At 53.3% G+C, this 16,184-nt stretch overlaps 1 protein-coding gene across 1 annotated transcript in view; it reads right to left on the bottom strand.

The window, feature by feature from the left end:
• Positions 1 to 2,112: 2,112 nt before the first annotated feature.
• CDON (cell adhesion associated, oncogene regulated) overlaps positions 2,113 to 16,184 on the bottom strand; it is a gene marked incomplete at its 5' end in the record, with an annotated part of 15,735 nt that continues 1,663 nt past the window's right edge. The window contains 9 exons of the mRNA XM_008948950.1: positions 2,113 to 2,270; positions 3,414 to 3,670; positions 6,731 to 6,798; positions 7,926 to 8,200; positions 8,970 to 9,194; positions 10,320 to 10,442; positions 13,222 to 13,327; positions 14,475 to 14,656; positions 15,561 to 15,767. Coding sequence (XP_008947198.1) covers positions 2,113 to 2,270; positions 3,414 to 3,670; positions 6,731 to 6,798; positions 7,926 to 8,200; positions 8,970 to 9,194; positions 10,320 to 10,442; positions 13,222 to 13,327; positions 14,475 to 14,656; positions 15,561 to 15,767 — 1,601 coding nt within the window. The remainder of the gene's footprint in view (positions 2,271 to 3,413; positions 3,671 to 6,730; positions 6,799 to 7,925; positions 8,201 to 8,969; positions 9,195 to 10,319; positions 10,443 to 13,221; positions 13,328 to 14,474; positions 14,657 to 15,560; positions 15,768 to 16,184) is intronic.

The raw sequence follows: 16,184 nt of genomic DNA, 5'->3' as shown, positions 1-16,184 counted from the left end.
TCCACCCACGACCCCACCATGGGGTGAGGTGACCCCACCCACCCTGGTGACCCAGAATCCATCTGGTGTCACCAACTATGGCGTCTCCCACTCCTTGCAGAGCCACCACCGGCCACCGCCGATGACCCAACGGTTGACGTCGCCACCACCGCGCCGGCGCCACCATGACCCATCCAGCTTCTCCTCTTTATTCCTCCCATCTTTGTCCCCCCTCCACCTTCTCCAACAGGAGGAGGTTGGAGACACCAACCACAGTGGAAGAACATCCCTCCAGCCCAACTCTGGGCCAAAACCCAGCGCTGGTGGCAACCAAGGGGGGGGGTGTTGGCTTCTTTGGGGAGGTTCAAAAGGTGGTGGAGGATCTTCTCCATGCTGAGAAGCTCCTGGAGACAACCAGCTGGGCCTTGAGTTTTGGGGTCATTCGGGAAGATTTAGGTGCAAATAAATATTCTCTCGACGCTGGGAGGAGAACATCAACCCGAGGGGTGAAGGTGGGTGGAGAAAAGTGGAAGTGGTGGTCTGGAGGTGGTTTCTGCTGAGGGTTTTTGGGGAGAATTCCAGCAGGCAGAGGTGAGACCCAACCGTTCACCCACCGAAATCCAGGGGACCTCCCGCAGGGAAGAGGTGGAGGAGGAGGAGTGAGGTCCTGAGGTGGGTGGCGCTTGAAGGTCACGGCTTGAGGCCGGAGCGTCGCGAGTCGGCGGCTCCGGTCGGGAGGACCCCAAAGTCTAGAAGAAAAAGTGGGAAAACCATCAGATGTTTCTCCTGAAAGGGGACATCTGAGCCACCCGAACGCTTCCGGTGGTCCACAGAGAGCTGTGGCTACCAAAGGTGGTCCCAAAAAGTGTCCTCCTCGGGTGGAGATGGGCATGGCACAAGTGGTTGGGTTGGAGGAGATCTTGAAGATCACCGAGTCCAACCAGGTCACCACCACCACATCTCCAGGGCTTGGAAAGCCCTCCAGGGGTGGGGACTCCACCACTGCCCTGGGCAACCATCTGGAGGAAGGATGTTCCTCAAGGTCCAACCTCAAGCTCCCCTCCTCCCCGAGGCAACCTGAGGTTGGTTCCTCTCGCCCCATCGGTCCCATTTTGGGGGAAATTGGTCCCTTTTTGGTGAAGCAGCTGACTCACCTGTAGGACCTTGGCTCCTCGAGGGCCTTGTGGGTTTCTGACAGCCCTTGGTGAGGGTTGGTGGGAGCTGCTCCGCCGTGACTCGGGTCATTTCAAGAGGTCCTTCAAGAGTCCCCTCAAGCCAAGAAGCTCTGAGCGCAGTTGAGGTGGCTGTGGTCTTCTCCAGGTGGGAAGGGTGATGGGTGGGATTTGCTTCTGCAAACACAAGTGTTACCAGAGAGTCACAGCATCACGGCCTGCTTTGGGTGGGGAGGGACCTTCCGAGGTCATCTAGTCCAGGGTCCATCTGCAACCAGAGCAGGTCGCTCACAGCCCCCTTCCAAACCTCACCTGGGATGGTTCCAGAGAGATCCACCACGGATCCATCGACCACCTCTCTGGGCAACCCGGGCCAAGGCCTCACCACCCTCATCCTCCAAAATCTCCTTCTTCATCCAACTCTTTTCATTTCAAACCGTCAACCCTGTCCCAACCCCAAGGGGCAGGACGCTTGGCTTTGGTGAACCTCATGAGATCCACGTGATCCCACCTCTCCCAGGCCCTTGACGCCACAACCCGTGAGGTCCTCCGAGCCCTCCAGCCCCAAGTTCTGCTCCTCGGTGGTGGGGCCTCACCCCCACGTCGCCAAATCCTCCTGGTGGCCTCCTCCAAAGTTCTCCCAGCGTGATAAAAAAAAAAAAAAACAACCCCAGGAGCCATTTCCCATCGTCCTTCTTCCTGGGATGACAATTTTGGGGTTTTTTTGGAGACACACGGACCCGGGCGGGAAGAAAATTTGGGAATTTTGAGGCATAAATAATATAAAAATGGGAAAGATCTTGGGGGGTTTTTTTTTTGTTATTTTTTTTTCCAAACTGAGATACATTCACCTGACACTACTACCAACAAAATAAATAGTGACTCTCTCGGGGAGAAGGACCATCCCTCCATCACTCCTTTGCAGCAGCTCCACGCCCGGCCTCCCACGCCGGTGGCTCCCTCAGGTCTCCTGCAGCTGGAGCTGCCCGAGGTCCCCGGAGCTCTGGAAGGTGACTCCAGGTGAAGTCCGCCCGGGTTTCTCCTTTGGGATGGGCTGGAGGAGAAGGGGGCTCCAGCTCAAAAGGGGGGTTGATGTTTCTGAAGGTTGGTGGTTGTCGCCTGGAAAGGAAGAGGAGGAGGAGGAGGAAGGGTTGGAGGGTTGGGGTGGAAGTAGATCGTCGTCAAATCTCACCGTGAGGAAGGTTGGGAGGGACCTCTGGAGGTCAGTCTGGTCCATCCAACCCCTCCTGCATCCTCGGCAGGGTGCCCAGGAGCCCATCCAGGTGGGTTTGGAAGCTCTCCAGAGAAGGAGACTCCACAAACTGAGGAGAGAAGTTTCTCCTCCTGCTCAGGTGGAACCTCCTGGGTTCCAGTTTGGGCCTCCTGCCCCACCACCAGGAACCACTTGACATGTCTGGAGCCATCTCCATGTCCTCCACCCTTTAGATCTTCACCAGCACTGATCAGATCCCCTCTGAGGCTTCTCCTCTCCAGCTGAACAGCCCCAGGGCTCTCACCCTCCCCTCCCCCCAGAGATGCTCCAGTCCCACCAGCATCTCCAGAGCCTCCACTGGACTCTCTCCAGTAGCTCCTTGTCTCTCTTGACCTTGGGGGTCCACAACTGGACCAAATACTCCAGAGGTGGTCAGAGCAGAAGGGCAGAACCTCCTTCAACCTGCTGCCCACACTTCTTCCTGCACCCCAGGAGACCATTGGCCTCCTTGGCCATGAGGGCCCACTGCTGGCTCATGGGCAACTTGGTGTCCACCAGCACTCCCGGGTCCTTCCCTGAGCAGGACACCCCTCCCTTCTCCTGCTCCATGGGGTTCCTCCTCCCCAGGGGCAGGACCCAACACTCAGCCTTGTTGAACCTCACGAGGTTCACACAGTCCCATTTCTTGACCTTGTCCAGGTCCCTCTGGCTGGGTCCTGTCCCTCAGGTGTGTTGGCCACACCACTCACCTTGGTGTCATCTTCAAACTGCTTGAGGGTGCCTTCATCCTACTGATGAAGACATTAAGACCCCTGAGGGACACCAATGAGACACTGAACCATGGACCAACCAACCACATCCTCCTCCACCAAGCCCACCCATCAAATCCACACCTCTCCAACTCAGAAGGATTTTGGTGAGGACCAAGCTCCTCAACCTTCCTCCACAAGCCACATCTTCTGTGGGCTTCATTAGAAGCTTCTCTGCAACTAACCAACCCCCCTACAGAAGACCCCCCCCAGCTTCAGACCCTCTCCAGGAGCTCTTACCATCCACGTCATCCATGGAGAGCCTGTTCCTGCCTTCTCCACAGCAGAGATGTTGGCTGGAGGTCTGCTCCACGTCCTCCTTGCCGTCCACCTCCACCCCGAGGCCGCACTGCGGGCTGCTGGAGGCCAAGCACATGGCCACCATGACGTGGGGGTTGAGAGGTTTCATCTCCAGACCATCCTGGGGATAAGGTGCAACGATGGGCACGACGGGGAGCGAGCTGCCACCGAAGGTCCCGTTGGTTTTGGTGAAACACCTGCAGGTGGGACACAACCCAAGGTGGAGTTAGTGGGACTTGTTTCTTCAGTTCACCCCGAGAAACTTCAGTTCTTCAAGCACCTGACCACCACCACAACAGTTGGACAACTTGCCAAGTCCGTTCTCCTTCTGGTTTTGGAGCAACCCTGACCTTAAAAAGAAACCCCAAGGATGGACCATTAAAGCCTGAGAAGATCAGAGATAAGTTGTGGAGAAGGTTCTTCTGTACACTTGCCAGAAGCTGCCCCCAAAACCACCCCTGGTTCTGTGGTGAGATGGTTCTGCAGGTGTTGGAGTAAGGATGGGGAGGGTTCCAAGCCACCAGTGATGTCCCAAAATGGGCATCAGCAGGGTTGCTGGTGGACAGCTGGGTGGAGATGAACCAACGTGGGCCCAGGTGGCCAAGGAGGCCACCAGCAGTGGCCAGCAGGAGCAAGGAAGGGATTGTGCCCCTGGATTGGGCACTGGGGAGGCCACAGCTTGAGGGCTGAGGTAAATTTGGGGCACCACAGGATAATAAAGACCTTGAGGGGCTTCCAGAGAAGGGCAACGAAGCTGGTGAAGGATCTGAGGAACATGTCTGATGAGGAGTGGCTGAGGGACCTGGGGTTGGTTAGTCTGGAGAAGAGGAGGCTGAGGGGAGACCTCCTTGTGCTCTCCAGCTCCTCGAGAAGAGGTTGGATTGAGGTGGGGGTTGGTCTCTTCTCCTGAGGAACCAGTGATAGGATGAGAGGAGATGGGCAGAAGCTGCACCAGGGGAGGTTCAGGTTGGATTTTAGGAAGGAACTCTTTCCTGAAAGAGCAGGGAGACACTGGCCCAGGGAGGTGGTGGAGTCCCCATCCCTGGAGGGCTCCAAAAACCACGTAGATGTGGCACCTGGGACCACAGATTAGTGGCCATGAGAGCGTTGGGTTGGTGGTTGGACTTGATGACCTTGGAGATCTTTCCCAACCTTCATGGTTCTACAAAATGCTCCCGTGGAGCCCAAAAGGGCCTCGAGGTTTTTGGGACGTTGACTTTGACACAAGTCCAAGTGTTTTGTGGTGGGCTTTGCTGCCAGCTTGAAATACACCCATGGAGAGCCTCACACCCTTCACTCCTGGATGGTGGAGCTGCAAAAAGACCCAAACACCCACAAATAAACCTTCTAGAGGAGGAACAGGAGCAACCAGATGTTTCCTTGGCCAAGCCAAGACGTGGGGACAAGGGGAGATCCCTCCAGCAACCGCTCCTCTCCCAGGTGTTTCCCTTCCAACCTCTCCTCTCCTCTTTGGTCCTTCAGCTCCCATGAAGTGCCTCCAAAAAAAATCACCATCCCAAGTAGCAAAATACCACAGAAGCCACTGAAGAATCCACAGGAATCCACGCTGGCCCTCAAACAAATCCATTTCTGACCCTGCCTTTCTCTCCATGGAGCTTTGCTCCAAAATCCTTGGAAGTTTTCGTGCAGAAACCTCCCCAAAATTAAGAAGAATGTTTCTCAGACCTCAGCCACCCTCGGCTGTCCTCCAGAGCAAAGTGGGGGTAGATGTTTCACAAGTCCCACCTCTGGCAAAGCTCCATGGGCAGCCTTGGAGAACATCAAGTGCTGAGCTGAAGTGAAGATGTTGGGTCTTCACCGCTGGCGTAACAACCCCTCAGAGTGGTCCTGCTGATGGTGGCCGTGGTAGGTGGGTAGTAAAGCCCTGAAGATCCCCTTGGACGTGGTCATGAGTCCACCAGCAGCTCAACTTGACCTAGATACCAGCCACAACTGCAGGGGCCTGGTGGAAATTTGGGAACTGGCCGTGCTGAGGTGGAGCTGAGCCACGTGCACCTGAAATGTTCATGAGCTGAGGTGTCTCCACTCCACCTGACCTCCTGGTGTCATCACCTGGGGGTTCTGCAGAGACAGCTCCTGGGTTTAGCCCAGGAGGTGGGATAATCTGAAGGTGGGACAAGTTATGGGGCAGCAGATGGAGGGGCCAACCCTAGGAGGTTGAACAAAGACTCCAGCCCCAAATTCCCACTTGCCAAAAGCCATTGACTTGACTCAACTAACCCACCAGGCCTTTCTCCTCCTCCTGGTGCAACACTCGAGCACGTTTCTGCTCCACCTCAACTTCTCCATGCCTAAAGGCAGCTGAGGACTTCAATAAGACTCAAAATTCCAAGTGGGATTGAAAGCCAATCCAGAATTGAGGAGTGAGAGCAGCCAACTGACCCTCAGTCCTACCTGTAGTCACTAAAACAACCAGAGATTTAGTCAGAAGCCTGGAAGGAGGTTCTCGAGAACTTTCAAGAGTGGGGAGGAAGCCACTAAAAATCCACACTTTGAAGGAAACCAAGAGATTTTCCCCTTATTCTAGACAAGAATCCTTCTTCTCCACCAAAAAACTGTATCCCACGTTGACAATGGTTGGCCAAGGTGCTCCTGAAGACCTGAAGAACCTAACTGTAGATGCAGCACTTGAGACTTAGTGGTTAGGGAGATGTTGGGATGAAGGTTGGGCTTGATGATCCTAGAGGTCCTTTCCGACCAGAGTGATTCTGTGATTCTATGAAATTCCCCAAATTAATGAAGAAGACAAAAGCTGAAGCTCTGGTTCATCAGTGAGCTTCAGAGAACGTCAGGAAATGGGAAAGAGAGAAGCCCAATTCAATCCAGTTTGACCAAGTCCACCTGGAATGAGGGAGTTGTCTCCAAACTGAAGGAAAACCAGGAAATGAGGTTTCAAAATGAATCCAGTGCCCAACCCACCTCGTTTCCCAGAAGAACATGTTGAGCAAAACCACCCCTCAGGTGGTGGAGGCCCCATCCCAGGTTTGATGGGACCCTGAGCAACCTGGCCTAGGTTGGCCAACTAGACATTGGGAGGTTCAGATGACCTTTAAAGGTCGCTTCCAACCCAAACCAGGCTGTGATTCCATGATCCCACAGACAATTCCAGGTCTGGTCATGGCATGGAGCTTCTCCAACACCTCAACCCAACCATGGAGCTCTGGTGCCAGCCCTAAGGGGGTGACAGGAGAGCTGCTGGTCACCAAGGTCCTGCCTTGGTGCATGTTCACCATCACCTGTTGTTGTTCCTGCAGTTCCTGCAGCTGATGCACTCTGGGGGGTCAGCCACGTACATCCCACCACCCTGCAGTGAGAAGAATTCATTAAAACCAACCAAAGCCACCCAAAAAAACCCCCAAAAATCCATTATTTGAACATTTCTTGACCATTTGATGTTTTTTTTTTTAATCTGCTCTTGGAGGTGGTGGCATCAACCTGCAAAGTTCTTACCCACCACCCCTGCTGGCCCAGGTTGTCCAGGTGGAGTCCCCACCCCTGGAGGGGTTTCCAAGCTGTGGAGATGTGGTGCTGAGGGACATGGGTTAGTGGGACAGTGGTTGGACTTGATGACCTTCAAGGTCTCTTCCCACCAAAATGACTCTGTGCTTCTATTCTATGATTCCATGGTCCCTGTTTCTGCTAACATGGGGCTCCTCTAACTCCACCACCACCTCCCTGGGGTGGAGGGGAAGCCTGGTCTGATCCTTCCCCACTCTCAGGTCCAAAAAAACCTCTGTTTGGACCTTGAGCAACCAAACCTCATCTTCTCCATGAGCAGAACAAAGGGAAAATTTGGTGAAGAACCAGCTGGAGTCTACATGCTGTGTAGAAGACATTCCCAGAGTCCATGGTGTCATCTCCATGAAAACCAGGATGGTTGGGACCAGAAATATCAACCCCATTGCTTCCTCTGGGAGAAGGAATGTGGTGGAACTGGTTGTCAGCAGTGGATAGTTCCCCCACCCCAATTAACTCCCTGTCTACGACCTCTGGGGTTGGGCAGCCTGGAGGAGAAAAAGCTCTGAGGAGACCTTCTGGTGGCCTTCAGGATTCCAAGGGTCCTGTCAGAAAGCAGGTGGCAGAGTTTTGAGCAGTGTTTGTTGGAACAGGACAAGGGGGGATGGGTTGAAACTCCAAGAGGGAGATTGAGACTAGAGGGAAGGAAGACATTTTTGAGCTGAGGGTGGTCCCAGGTTGCCCAGAGGGGTGGTCAACACCCCATCTCTGGAGACATTCAAGATCAGGCTTGATGGAGCTCTAAGCAACCTGCTCTAGTTGCAGATGTCCCCCTTGGAACCATTCCAGGTGAGGTTGGATGGAGCTTTGAGCAACCTGCTCTGGTCTAGATGACCTTGGAAGGTCCCTTCCCACCCAAACCAGCCAACGAATCCATCCAATTCCAACTCCCAAGGTGCAGGAGCAAGAACTTACGTTCAGATGGTGGTGGGGATGTTCATAGTCCACGTGTGCCCTGGACAGGGAGCTGCTGTGCCCAGGGTAGAGCCCAGCTCCTCCATTCATGATCCCATTGACTCCATTGCCAACTTTATGGTGGATGTGGGGGCAACCATTGCTGAGGCCACCGTTGGTCAGGAAGCTCCCGTGGATGCTGCCGTTGACTCTGCTGGTGCCAGGCAAGGTCGTGTACTCAACCAGCTGCCCGTTGATGTCCTCCCCTTGGTAGAGGTAGCCAGGAGGGTCATACTCTGCAAAAAGCAGAAGGTGAACCCAAGAAAGGAGAAGAAACTTGTTTCCTCTTTCTACAGCTTTTGGAAGTGGGCCCAGAAGGCTTTGGTGGGTACAGAGCACCCTGGAAAGCGTCATCTCCAGTGGGTCTGCTGGAGGTTCCTCCTGGCCAACTGGCAGCTCTGCCTTATTAACACCTCTCCAACCCAGCACTGCCAGGTCCCCACCAACCCATGTCCCTCACCCCACATCTCCATGGCTTGGGAACCCCTCCAGGGGTGGGGACTCCACCACTGCCCTGGGCAAACATCTAGAGGAAGATGTTCCTCAGGGCCAACCTCACCTCCCCTGGGGCAAACTGAGGCTGGCTCCTCTTGTCCTTGTTCCTTGGGAGCAGAGCCCGACCCCCACCCAGCTCCAACCTCCTGTCAGGAGCTGTGGAGAGCCAGAAGGTCTCCCCTGAGCCTCCTTGGCTGAACCCCCCCAGGTCCCTCATAAGACTCATGCTCCAGACCCCTCAAACCCAAGCTGAAGAAGCTTTGCCCAGGCATGTCACAAACCACCCCTCGGGTGGAACAGCAGCACAACCACGCAGTGGAGCATCAAGGCAACCAAAGCAGCTGTTGCTGCTCCTCAAAAACCCCCCCCAGCTCCATCTAAGGTGCACTCAGCAAGCAGAACCCTCCAAAGAAAATGCCACCTGGGCTCCTTCTCCTCCACAAAGGCCAAGAAGAAGGTTGGGGGTGTTACCCTGAGAAGGTTTTCCTCACGGAACCCAGAGGGACTCACTGTGCAGAACGTTCTGCTGGCGGTTCTTCCACAGGCACATGGCGATGAAGACGATGAGGATGAGGACCATGACTCCCAGGACACAGCCCACGATCAGGTAGAGCATGTCCCCGCTCCGGACGGGGCCGGTGGAAGGTCCACCTCCACTCCCCAGCCTGTCAGGAGGGTTGGGTGGAGTGCTCAGGTCCTTGGTCGGGTATTCGGACGCGCCCGGCGTCCGTTTCACTGGGGAAGGAAGAAGGTTGGGTAGAGGAGCTGTGGTAGGACAAGAGGCAACGGCCTGGAGGTGCTCCAAGGGTGGGTCAGAGGGACACGAGGAAGAATTTTTTTCACTGGAAGGGTGGTCAGGTGTTGGAACGTGTTGCCCAAGGAGGTGGTGGTGGAGTCACCAGCCCTGGAGGTGCTCAAAGCTGTGGAGATGTGGTGCTTGGAGATAGGGCTCAGAGGTGGACTTGGTAGGGCTAATGGTTGGACTCAATGATCTTTGAGGTCTTTCCAACCAAGTGATTCCATGAACAAGAACATTCATGAATGGGCTTCATGAATGAAGCCAAAATCATTACTGCTGAGTTCCAACCCTCAGAGAGAAACCTTCCAAGCCAACACCAAAAGCCACAACAAGAAGAACATCTGCTCTTGAGCAGCAACCACTTGCCTTGGAAAATGGCCATTACCCAGCTCATGAACCTGCTCACTGAGGTCACCCAACGTGGAATGAGGGACTTGAGGCACTGTGCCCTCTCCTAATTTGGAGGAGGAAGACCAACCACATCTGCTGCCTGAAGCCCTGCAGCTCCCAACCCTTCTCTCAAAGGCTTTGCTCCTAAATTTTGATGCTTCCACTCCTAGAGGGCTGGGGATTTTTTTAAAGAAAACCCCATTTTGGATACCTTTGAAGTTCACTGTCTGCATTTCTCTGTGTCTCAGAGCCCTGAAGACATAAAGCAGATGTCCACACCAATGCTGTTGAGAGGCTATCAGAACAACCAACCACCCAACCCACAGCAACAAAACTCTCTGGACCAGGTGGTGGGGTCTCCCTCCCTTGGGGGCTCCAAAAAAGGTGCAGATGTGGCACTTGGGGCTGTGGTTTAATGGCCATGGGAGTGTTGGGTTGATGGTTGGACTTGATGATCTTGGGGGTCTTTTCCAACCTGGATGATTCTCAGGCCAGGGAAATCTGCAGGGCTGGACCAAGAGCGTGAGCTCTCCGCTCCCACCTGCTCCAAACTTCTTCAGGAGACAAAACAAACCTCCCAAACATCTCAGAACATCACAGTCTCCACACAGTTGGCTTTTTGGAGCTACAAAAGCCCCCCAGAGGAGGTGTTTTGGTGCCCTGGAGCTCACCTTTGGTCTCACAGATCATGACGTTGCTGTACTCGCTCTCCCCCCCCTCGTTGTAGCATTGCATCTTGATGTCATAAGAAGTCTCTGGCTGGAGGTGGTTGATCAGGTGCCACTGCTTGGTGCCTACAAGGGGGAGGACAAAGAGACTGAGGGGCTTGCAGCTCCTCACACCAGCCAGGAGTAGGTCCCAGCTTATCAGTCATCATTTATGGACCTGGCAAAATCCCCAGACCCCCCTTGGCATGTAAAAGAGCTTCTCAGAAGAGCTTTTTCATGACTAAAAGTTGGGTTTTTTTCAGTCTTCTCAATAGTTTTTCCATCTCCACGAACCCCAGAAATCCCTAAACTCAAAATAACTCCAGACATCCAATTCTCCAGCATCTGCCTCTTTAAAATGAACAGCTCCGAGCTGGAGGACACTGCTGATGGGAGAGCTGCTTAAAACACACAGGGAAAAAAAAAAACCACCTCAAACAGGTCAAAAATGACACAAACCCCAACTTAAAGTGTGTGTGGGGGGGAAAAACACCCCCTGGATGAGACCTTCTGCCTGTTTGTGGACTCCTCCCAGCCGTGAGGCACAGACCTGGGCTGGGTTTGTCATCTCTGGCTCCCAGCCAGCGTTTCATTTAGACACCCTCCTGAAGCCCTGAGAGCTGGGGGATAAATCACTCTCAGTTTTTACTTCTGTGGGCTCCTGACAAATTTTAATAAACAGCCAGGCTTTTTTTTTTTAATTTTCTTTTTTTTTTTTCTTCCCCCCAAGAAGTTTAATTAACTGTTTGAGGGCTCTTAATCCCTCTTGGAAAATACCACCTTGAACTGTTTCCACTGTTTCTAAGAAACTGTCATAGCACCTCCTGATTTAAGCATGAAGAATAAAAATAAAGCCTCCTCACCCTGTGACTGTTCCAACCCCTCCAGCCAAAAAACCCAAAAAGGGGCAGGAGCACCCACAGGGACCCCTCCCCATCCCCCCCTCTGTGTCCCAAGAGAGGGTGGACGACCCCAGGTTGAAGCCCCCCCCTCCCCCAAGCATTCCTTTTGGTAATTACGACAGGTTTTAGGTTTCTCCTTCAAACCATTAGTGGGGCTGGAATCAGCAGAGGCACTCCAACTGTCCTCTCCTTGCACCATGAGGGAGGAAAAACGTTTCAACAACTGCCACCAGGCTCCACTGACATTTCAAACCCTGCTTCCACCTCCAGGAGCCTCAGATGCCCCCCCTCCCCCAAGCATTCCTTTTGGTAATTACGACAGGTTTTAGGTTTCTCCTTCAAACCATTAGTGGGGCTGGAATCAGCAGAGGCACTCCAACTGTCCTCTCCTTGCACCATGAGGGAGGAAAAACGTTTCAACAACTGCCACCAGGCTCCACTGACATTTCAAACCCTGCTTCCACCTCCAGGAGCCTCAGATGAAGATATTCAGACCATCAAAGCAGGGCAGGGTTTTGATTTTGCTCCTAGGAGCCATCCCAGAGAAGGGTTTTTGCTTGATTTGGGGTTTAAATAAAATGGGATTTTGCCCCTAGCTGGGTTTAGAAGGAAAGTGAAGGGGGGGGGAGGAAAAAAATGAGTTTTTTTAGCAGGGTTTTGAATGTCTCCAAAGACAAGACTTAACAGGAAACGAGTGAGGAAAGCCTAAGGCAAGTGCTTAGCTAATGCAGGCATCACACCATTTTTTCCACAACTCCTGCAGTCATTTCAAGATAAAATTCCCTGTCAAAAAACAGACAGATTAATTCCAAAGAAGGAAGGGGGGGGGGGAAAGAAACAAGGAATAAGTGATTTATGGCAAAACCACCTTAAGCCCCATGTTCCTCTACATATTTCCCTGTGAACGTTTCCAATCACACTTGAATTGAATTTCCCCCCCCCCACCATCACCTTTGAAAAGCTGATTTAGGGGAGAAGGGGGCAAAAAAAGTTGAACTATTTCCACCTCCTGAGTTTCTGCTCCTGGTTTGAACAGACACAGAGGGTTGGAGTTAAAATAAAGCTCCAAACCCCCCCAAATCAGCTCATTTTGCAGCTCTGCTACAAGGCTGCACCTTCATCTGGAAACAGCTTTGCTCCTGTTATAGAAAAATTGCCCAAACTTGGTGTTTTTAACAGCTTTAGTGTGCAAAAAAAAACCCCTGTTGCCCAGCAAAGCAAAGGGAAAAGTTTCAAAATAAAGGCTCATTCCTCTTGTAACTGGCTTAAAATTGGGGGGTGGGGGGGGAAATAATGAATGTGATGAGGACAGAATGAGCTCACTGAATTTCCTCAGCCTGAGCAAGAGGTTGAGTGTTTTTAAAAGGGGTTTCTGCTTAAAGAGACGTTAGCTAATAACTTCTTCCAGGAAAAGGATGATGTCATATGCACGAGGAGGGGAGGTGGGGGGGGAAAAGAACCTGATTAAAAGGTAAAATGAAGCACAAGCAGCTTATTTGGAGCTAAAAGTGACTTCTTTATAGCAGGGGCAGTGAGTAAGTGGGTAAGAGGAGAGGGAGGTGATTACACACAGGGTGGAAAATCCACACTGGGGTAAATCACCTCAAAAATCCACTTAGTTCTGGGTCCAGATGGGCCTCCTGTGAGCTAAACCTCACCTAGGCTGCTGTTTCTGCTCAACTGCTTGAAAGAACCCAAGTGAAGGATCTGCAGCAGTAAGAGACAAACTCCAACCTCGTGTTTAAATCCTCAAGTTGCCACCTAGAAGAAGCTTCAGAAGGGAGAGCCAAGCTCACGTGGGAGCAGAACCCAACCCTGAGTAGCTGTGAGGGTTAATTCTGTGAGGTATTGGGTCAGGATTTCAACTGGGAGAAAGCAGGGGAGGGTTTGGGGGCTACAAACAACCAACGTGGTCGCCCTCGAGGGCGAGGGGTGGCAGGGTGCTGGTGGGGACCACCTCCTACCTTCCACAATGTCCCTCTTGTAGTCGCTGTCGTTGTCACTGTCCGTGGGCCTGTAGTAGATGTAGAACCCTTGGATGGGAGTGTTGTTGTTGCTGGAGGTGATGTACTGCCAAGAAAAATTCCCAAAGAGTGAGTTAGAGGAGGAAAATCCTCACCCGGCCCCGCTCAGTTGTCACCAGCAAATATCTGGTCGCCTGGAAATAGTTTTTCTTAATTTCTAAATAACATTGTGGAAGCAAAGCACAAGGAGGGGAGAGGTTTGTGCAGAAACCTCCCCAAAAAAGAGGGAAAAAGGAGGGAAAAGAGATGGACACCTCCCTCCCCCGTTGCTTTCCAAACCCTCAGTCTGCCCACCAGGAGCCGAGTCGAACGGTGACAGCGAAGTTCAGACCCCTTCTGACTTCCCAAAGAGTTTAAGGTCCCTCTAAAATCCAGCTCGAGGGTATTTTCCTTGAAGTTCTGCAGCCTCCCGAGGTTATTTGAAGTTTATTATCCTTAACATCTCTCCAGGCTGAGCAAACTTAACACTGGGGAGCTCGGCACGTTAAATCCTCTAAAGTACACCCAGGGGTTGGGTTTCAAAACAGGAGGGAAGAATTTCTGTGGGCTGGCAGTAAGGGCTTGGAAGTGCTTGTTTAGAAAAGAAGAGGTACCAGGGGGAAGGAAAAAAAAAACCCACCCCAAATCCCTTTCTCTACCACAAAGCTTCTCCTGGAGGTGAGGGGAAGTGGTGGGTTTTAAAGGGTTTTTGAAGATCCCTTCCAGTCCTTGGGATTCCAAACTCAAAATTCAAGGAGTCAAAATTCAGGGGATGACATTCAAGGAGTCAAAATTCAGGGGATGAAGCCGAGCTGCTCACAGCCAGAGGGGTTGGGATGGAGTTAAGTTCACTGTGCCAAAGGAGGTGGACTAAGGTGGTCGTAGCCCCTGGCTGGAGCTGCCACCAGTTGGGTTCCCAGCTGGTGGGCAACCAGAGGAGGTGTCCCCGGGGGAGAGGGGGCTGGAGAAACAACCCATGGGGTTGCACCGAGCCACAGGGTGTTGAGGAGGAGGAAAAAAGAGGTTGGGAAAGAAAAAAAGGGGGTTGAGAGGCACGTGGCTCATGAAGTGCCCTCGTTCCACCACCCCAGCACCAAGTATCTCAGCCACCTTCCAGCAAGGAGCTCCTCCGGGGGCGGAAACCACCTCGGGCTCCTCTTTGAAACAATTCCCCTGGGAAGCACTGCCCGAAGCAGGAAAACCTGGAGACCCACCGTCCATTTCAGCATGATCTGGGTGTCACTGATGGCCTCGGTGTAGGCGATGTGAGGTCCTGCCACTGGCCTGCTGGAGAAGCGGCCGCTCAAGCCGGCCACCTGGTAGGGGCGGGAGGCGGCGCTGCGGGGGCTCTCCCCGTAGGTGTTGATGGCAATCACACGGAATTTATACAGCTCTCCTTGGAAAGGAAGGGAAAGAACCTCAGGGAAAGGCTGGAGAGGGAGCTAAAGGAGCTCCAGAAGGAGTTGAAGGTAGAGGGTGAAGGGATTGAGGAGCGTTTTTCCTGCTAGGAGTAGGAGTCGCTGCCAGAAATGAAGGCGGGTGTTGGAAGGAGAAACAGCTCGGAGGGAAATTGGCCCCAAAAAATCCAAAGGACCCCACACCCAGAGCTGGACAGGCCTCCAGCAGCTCCAGAAGTCCTGAATACTAGTGGGCACCAAGGAGGTTTCTCACTGACAACAGTGAGGCATTGGGAAGTGCTGCCCAGGGAGGTGGGTGGTGGAGTCCCCGTCCCTTGAGGGCTTCAAAACCTGCGTGGATGTGGCACTTGGGGCGTGGTTTAATGGTCATGGGAGAGTTGGGTTGATGGTTGGACTTGATCTTGGAGGTCTTTCCCAACCTTAATGATTCTAAGATGTTTCAAAGGGTACCCATCATCACAAGCTCTTACTCCCCCCCCTAAAAAAAACCCCAAAATTGACCAGAAAGGGCCTCATCCAAACTGAAATGAAAATAAGATGACCCAAGAGTCCTCGTGGAAATGAAAATAAAATGGCCCAAGAGTCCTCGTGTCCTTTCGGCAGGGGCTCGGCCCTCTCCACAAAGCCAAGACGAGACGCTTATGGGGATGGAGAGAGGATTTTGGGGGGTTTTTTGGCCTACCTGGCCCCAGGTTCCGAACCTCCACGGAGAGTTTGGAAGGAGAGATGTTGTCGGCGGCCACCAGCCAGTCGCCGTTGCGGCCCAGGCGCTTGGACTCCACCTTGAAGGCAGTGATGGGGGACCCCCCGTTGGCCCGGGGGATCCACGTGACGTAGACGGAGGACTCGGAGGCCGTGGAGATGGTGGGTCTGTTGGCCTACCTGGCCCCAGGTTCCGAACCTCCACGGAGAGTTTGGAAGGAGAGATGTTGTCGGCGGCCACCAGCCAGTCGCCGTTGCGGCCCAGGCGCTTGGACTCCACCTTGAAGGCAGTGATGGGGGACCCCCCGTTGGCCCGGGGGATCCACGTGACGTAGACGGAGGACTCGGAGGCCGTGGAGATGGTGGGTCTGTCTGGAGCTTCTGGAACTGAGAGGAGAAAGCCAGTCAGCAGATTGGTGTCAACCAGAGGTTGGTGTCTGGTGGTGGCCAAGTGGACGGGTTGCTGAGGATTGGAGTTGAGGAGGAGGGTTTGGAATCCTCCTCTGCTCCTCTTGTTCTCCTGGTGAAGATGCTCAGAAGGTAGAAAAGGGAAGAGTTGATTGGGTTACCAACCTCATCACCCAGGAGGACGTGGTGGCATGCTGCCCCAACCCACCCCTCGGTGGGGACAGAGACACAGCCTCAGTGAAAAGGAGCAAAAACTCCTTCCCAAGACCCCAAAATTCCTCCCAGGCCCAATGAGACTTCAGCCCATCCACGCTACCACCAGAAGAAGGGTGAAGACCCAAGCATGCAGTGAAGGAGACACTTACTGACCTCCCTTGACGTGACAGCAGCAGAGGA

Source organism: Merops nubicus, unplaced genomic scaffold (assembly GCF_000691845.1).
Source record: "Merops nubicus isolate BGI_N331 unplaced genomic scaffold, ASM69184v1 scaffold8891, whole genome shotgun sequence".
NCBI lineage: Eukaryota > Metazoa > Chordata > Aves > Coraciiformes > Meropidae > Merops > Merops nubicus.
This window is presented reverse-complemented; position numbering and strand designations above follow the sequence as displayed.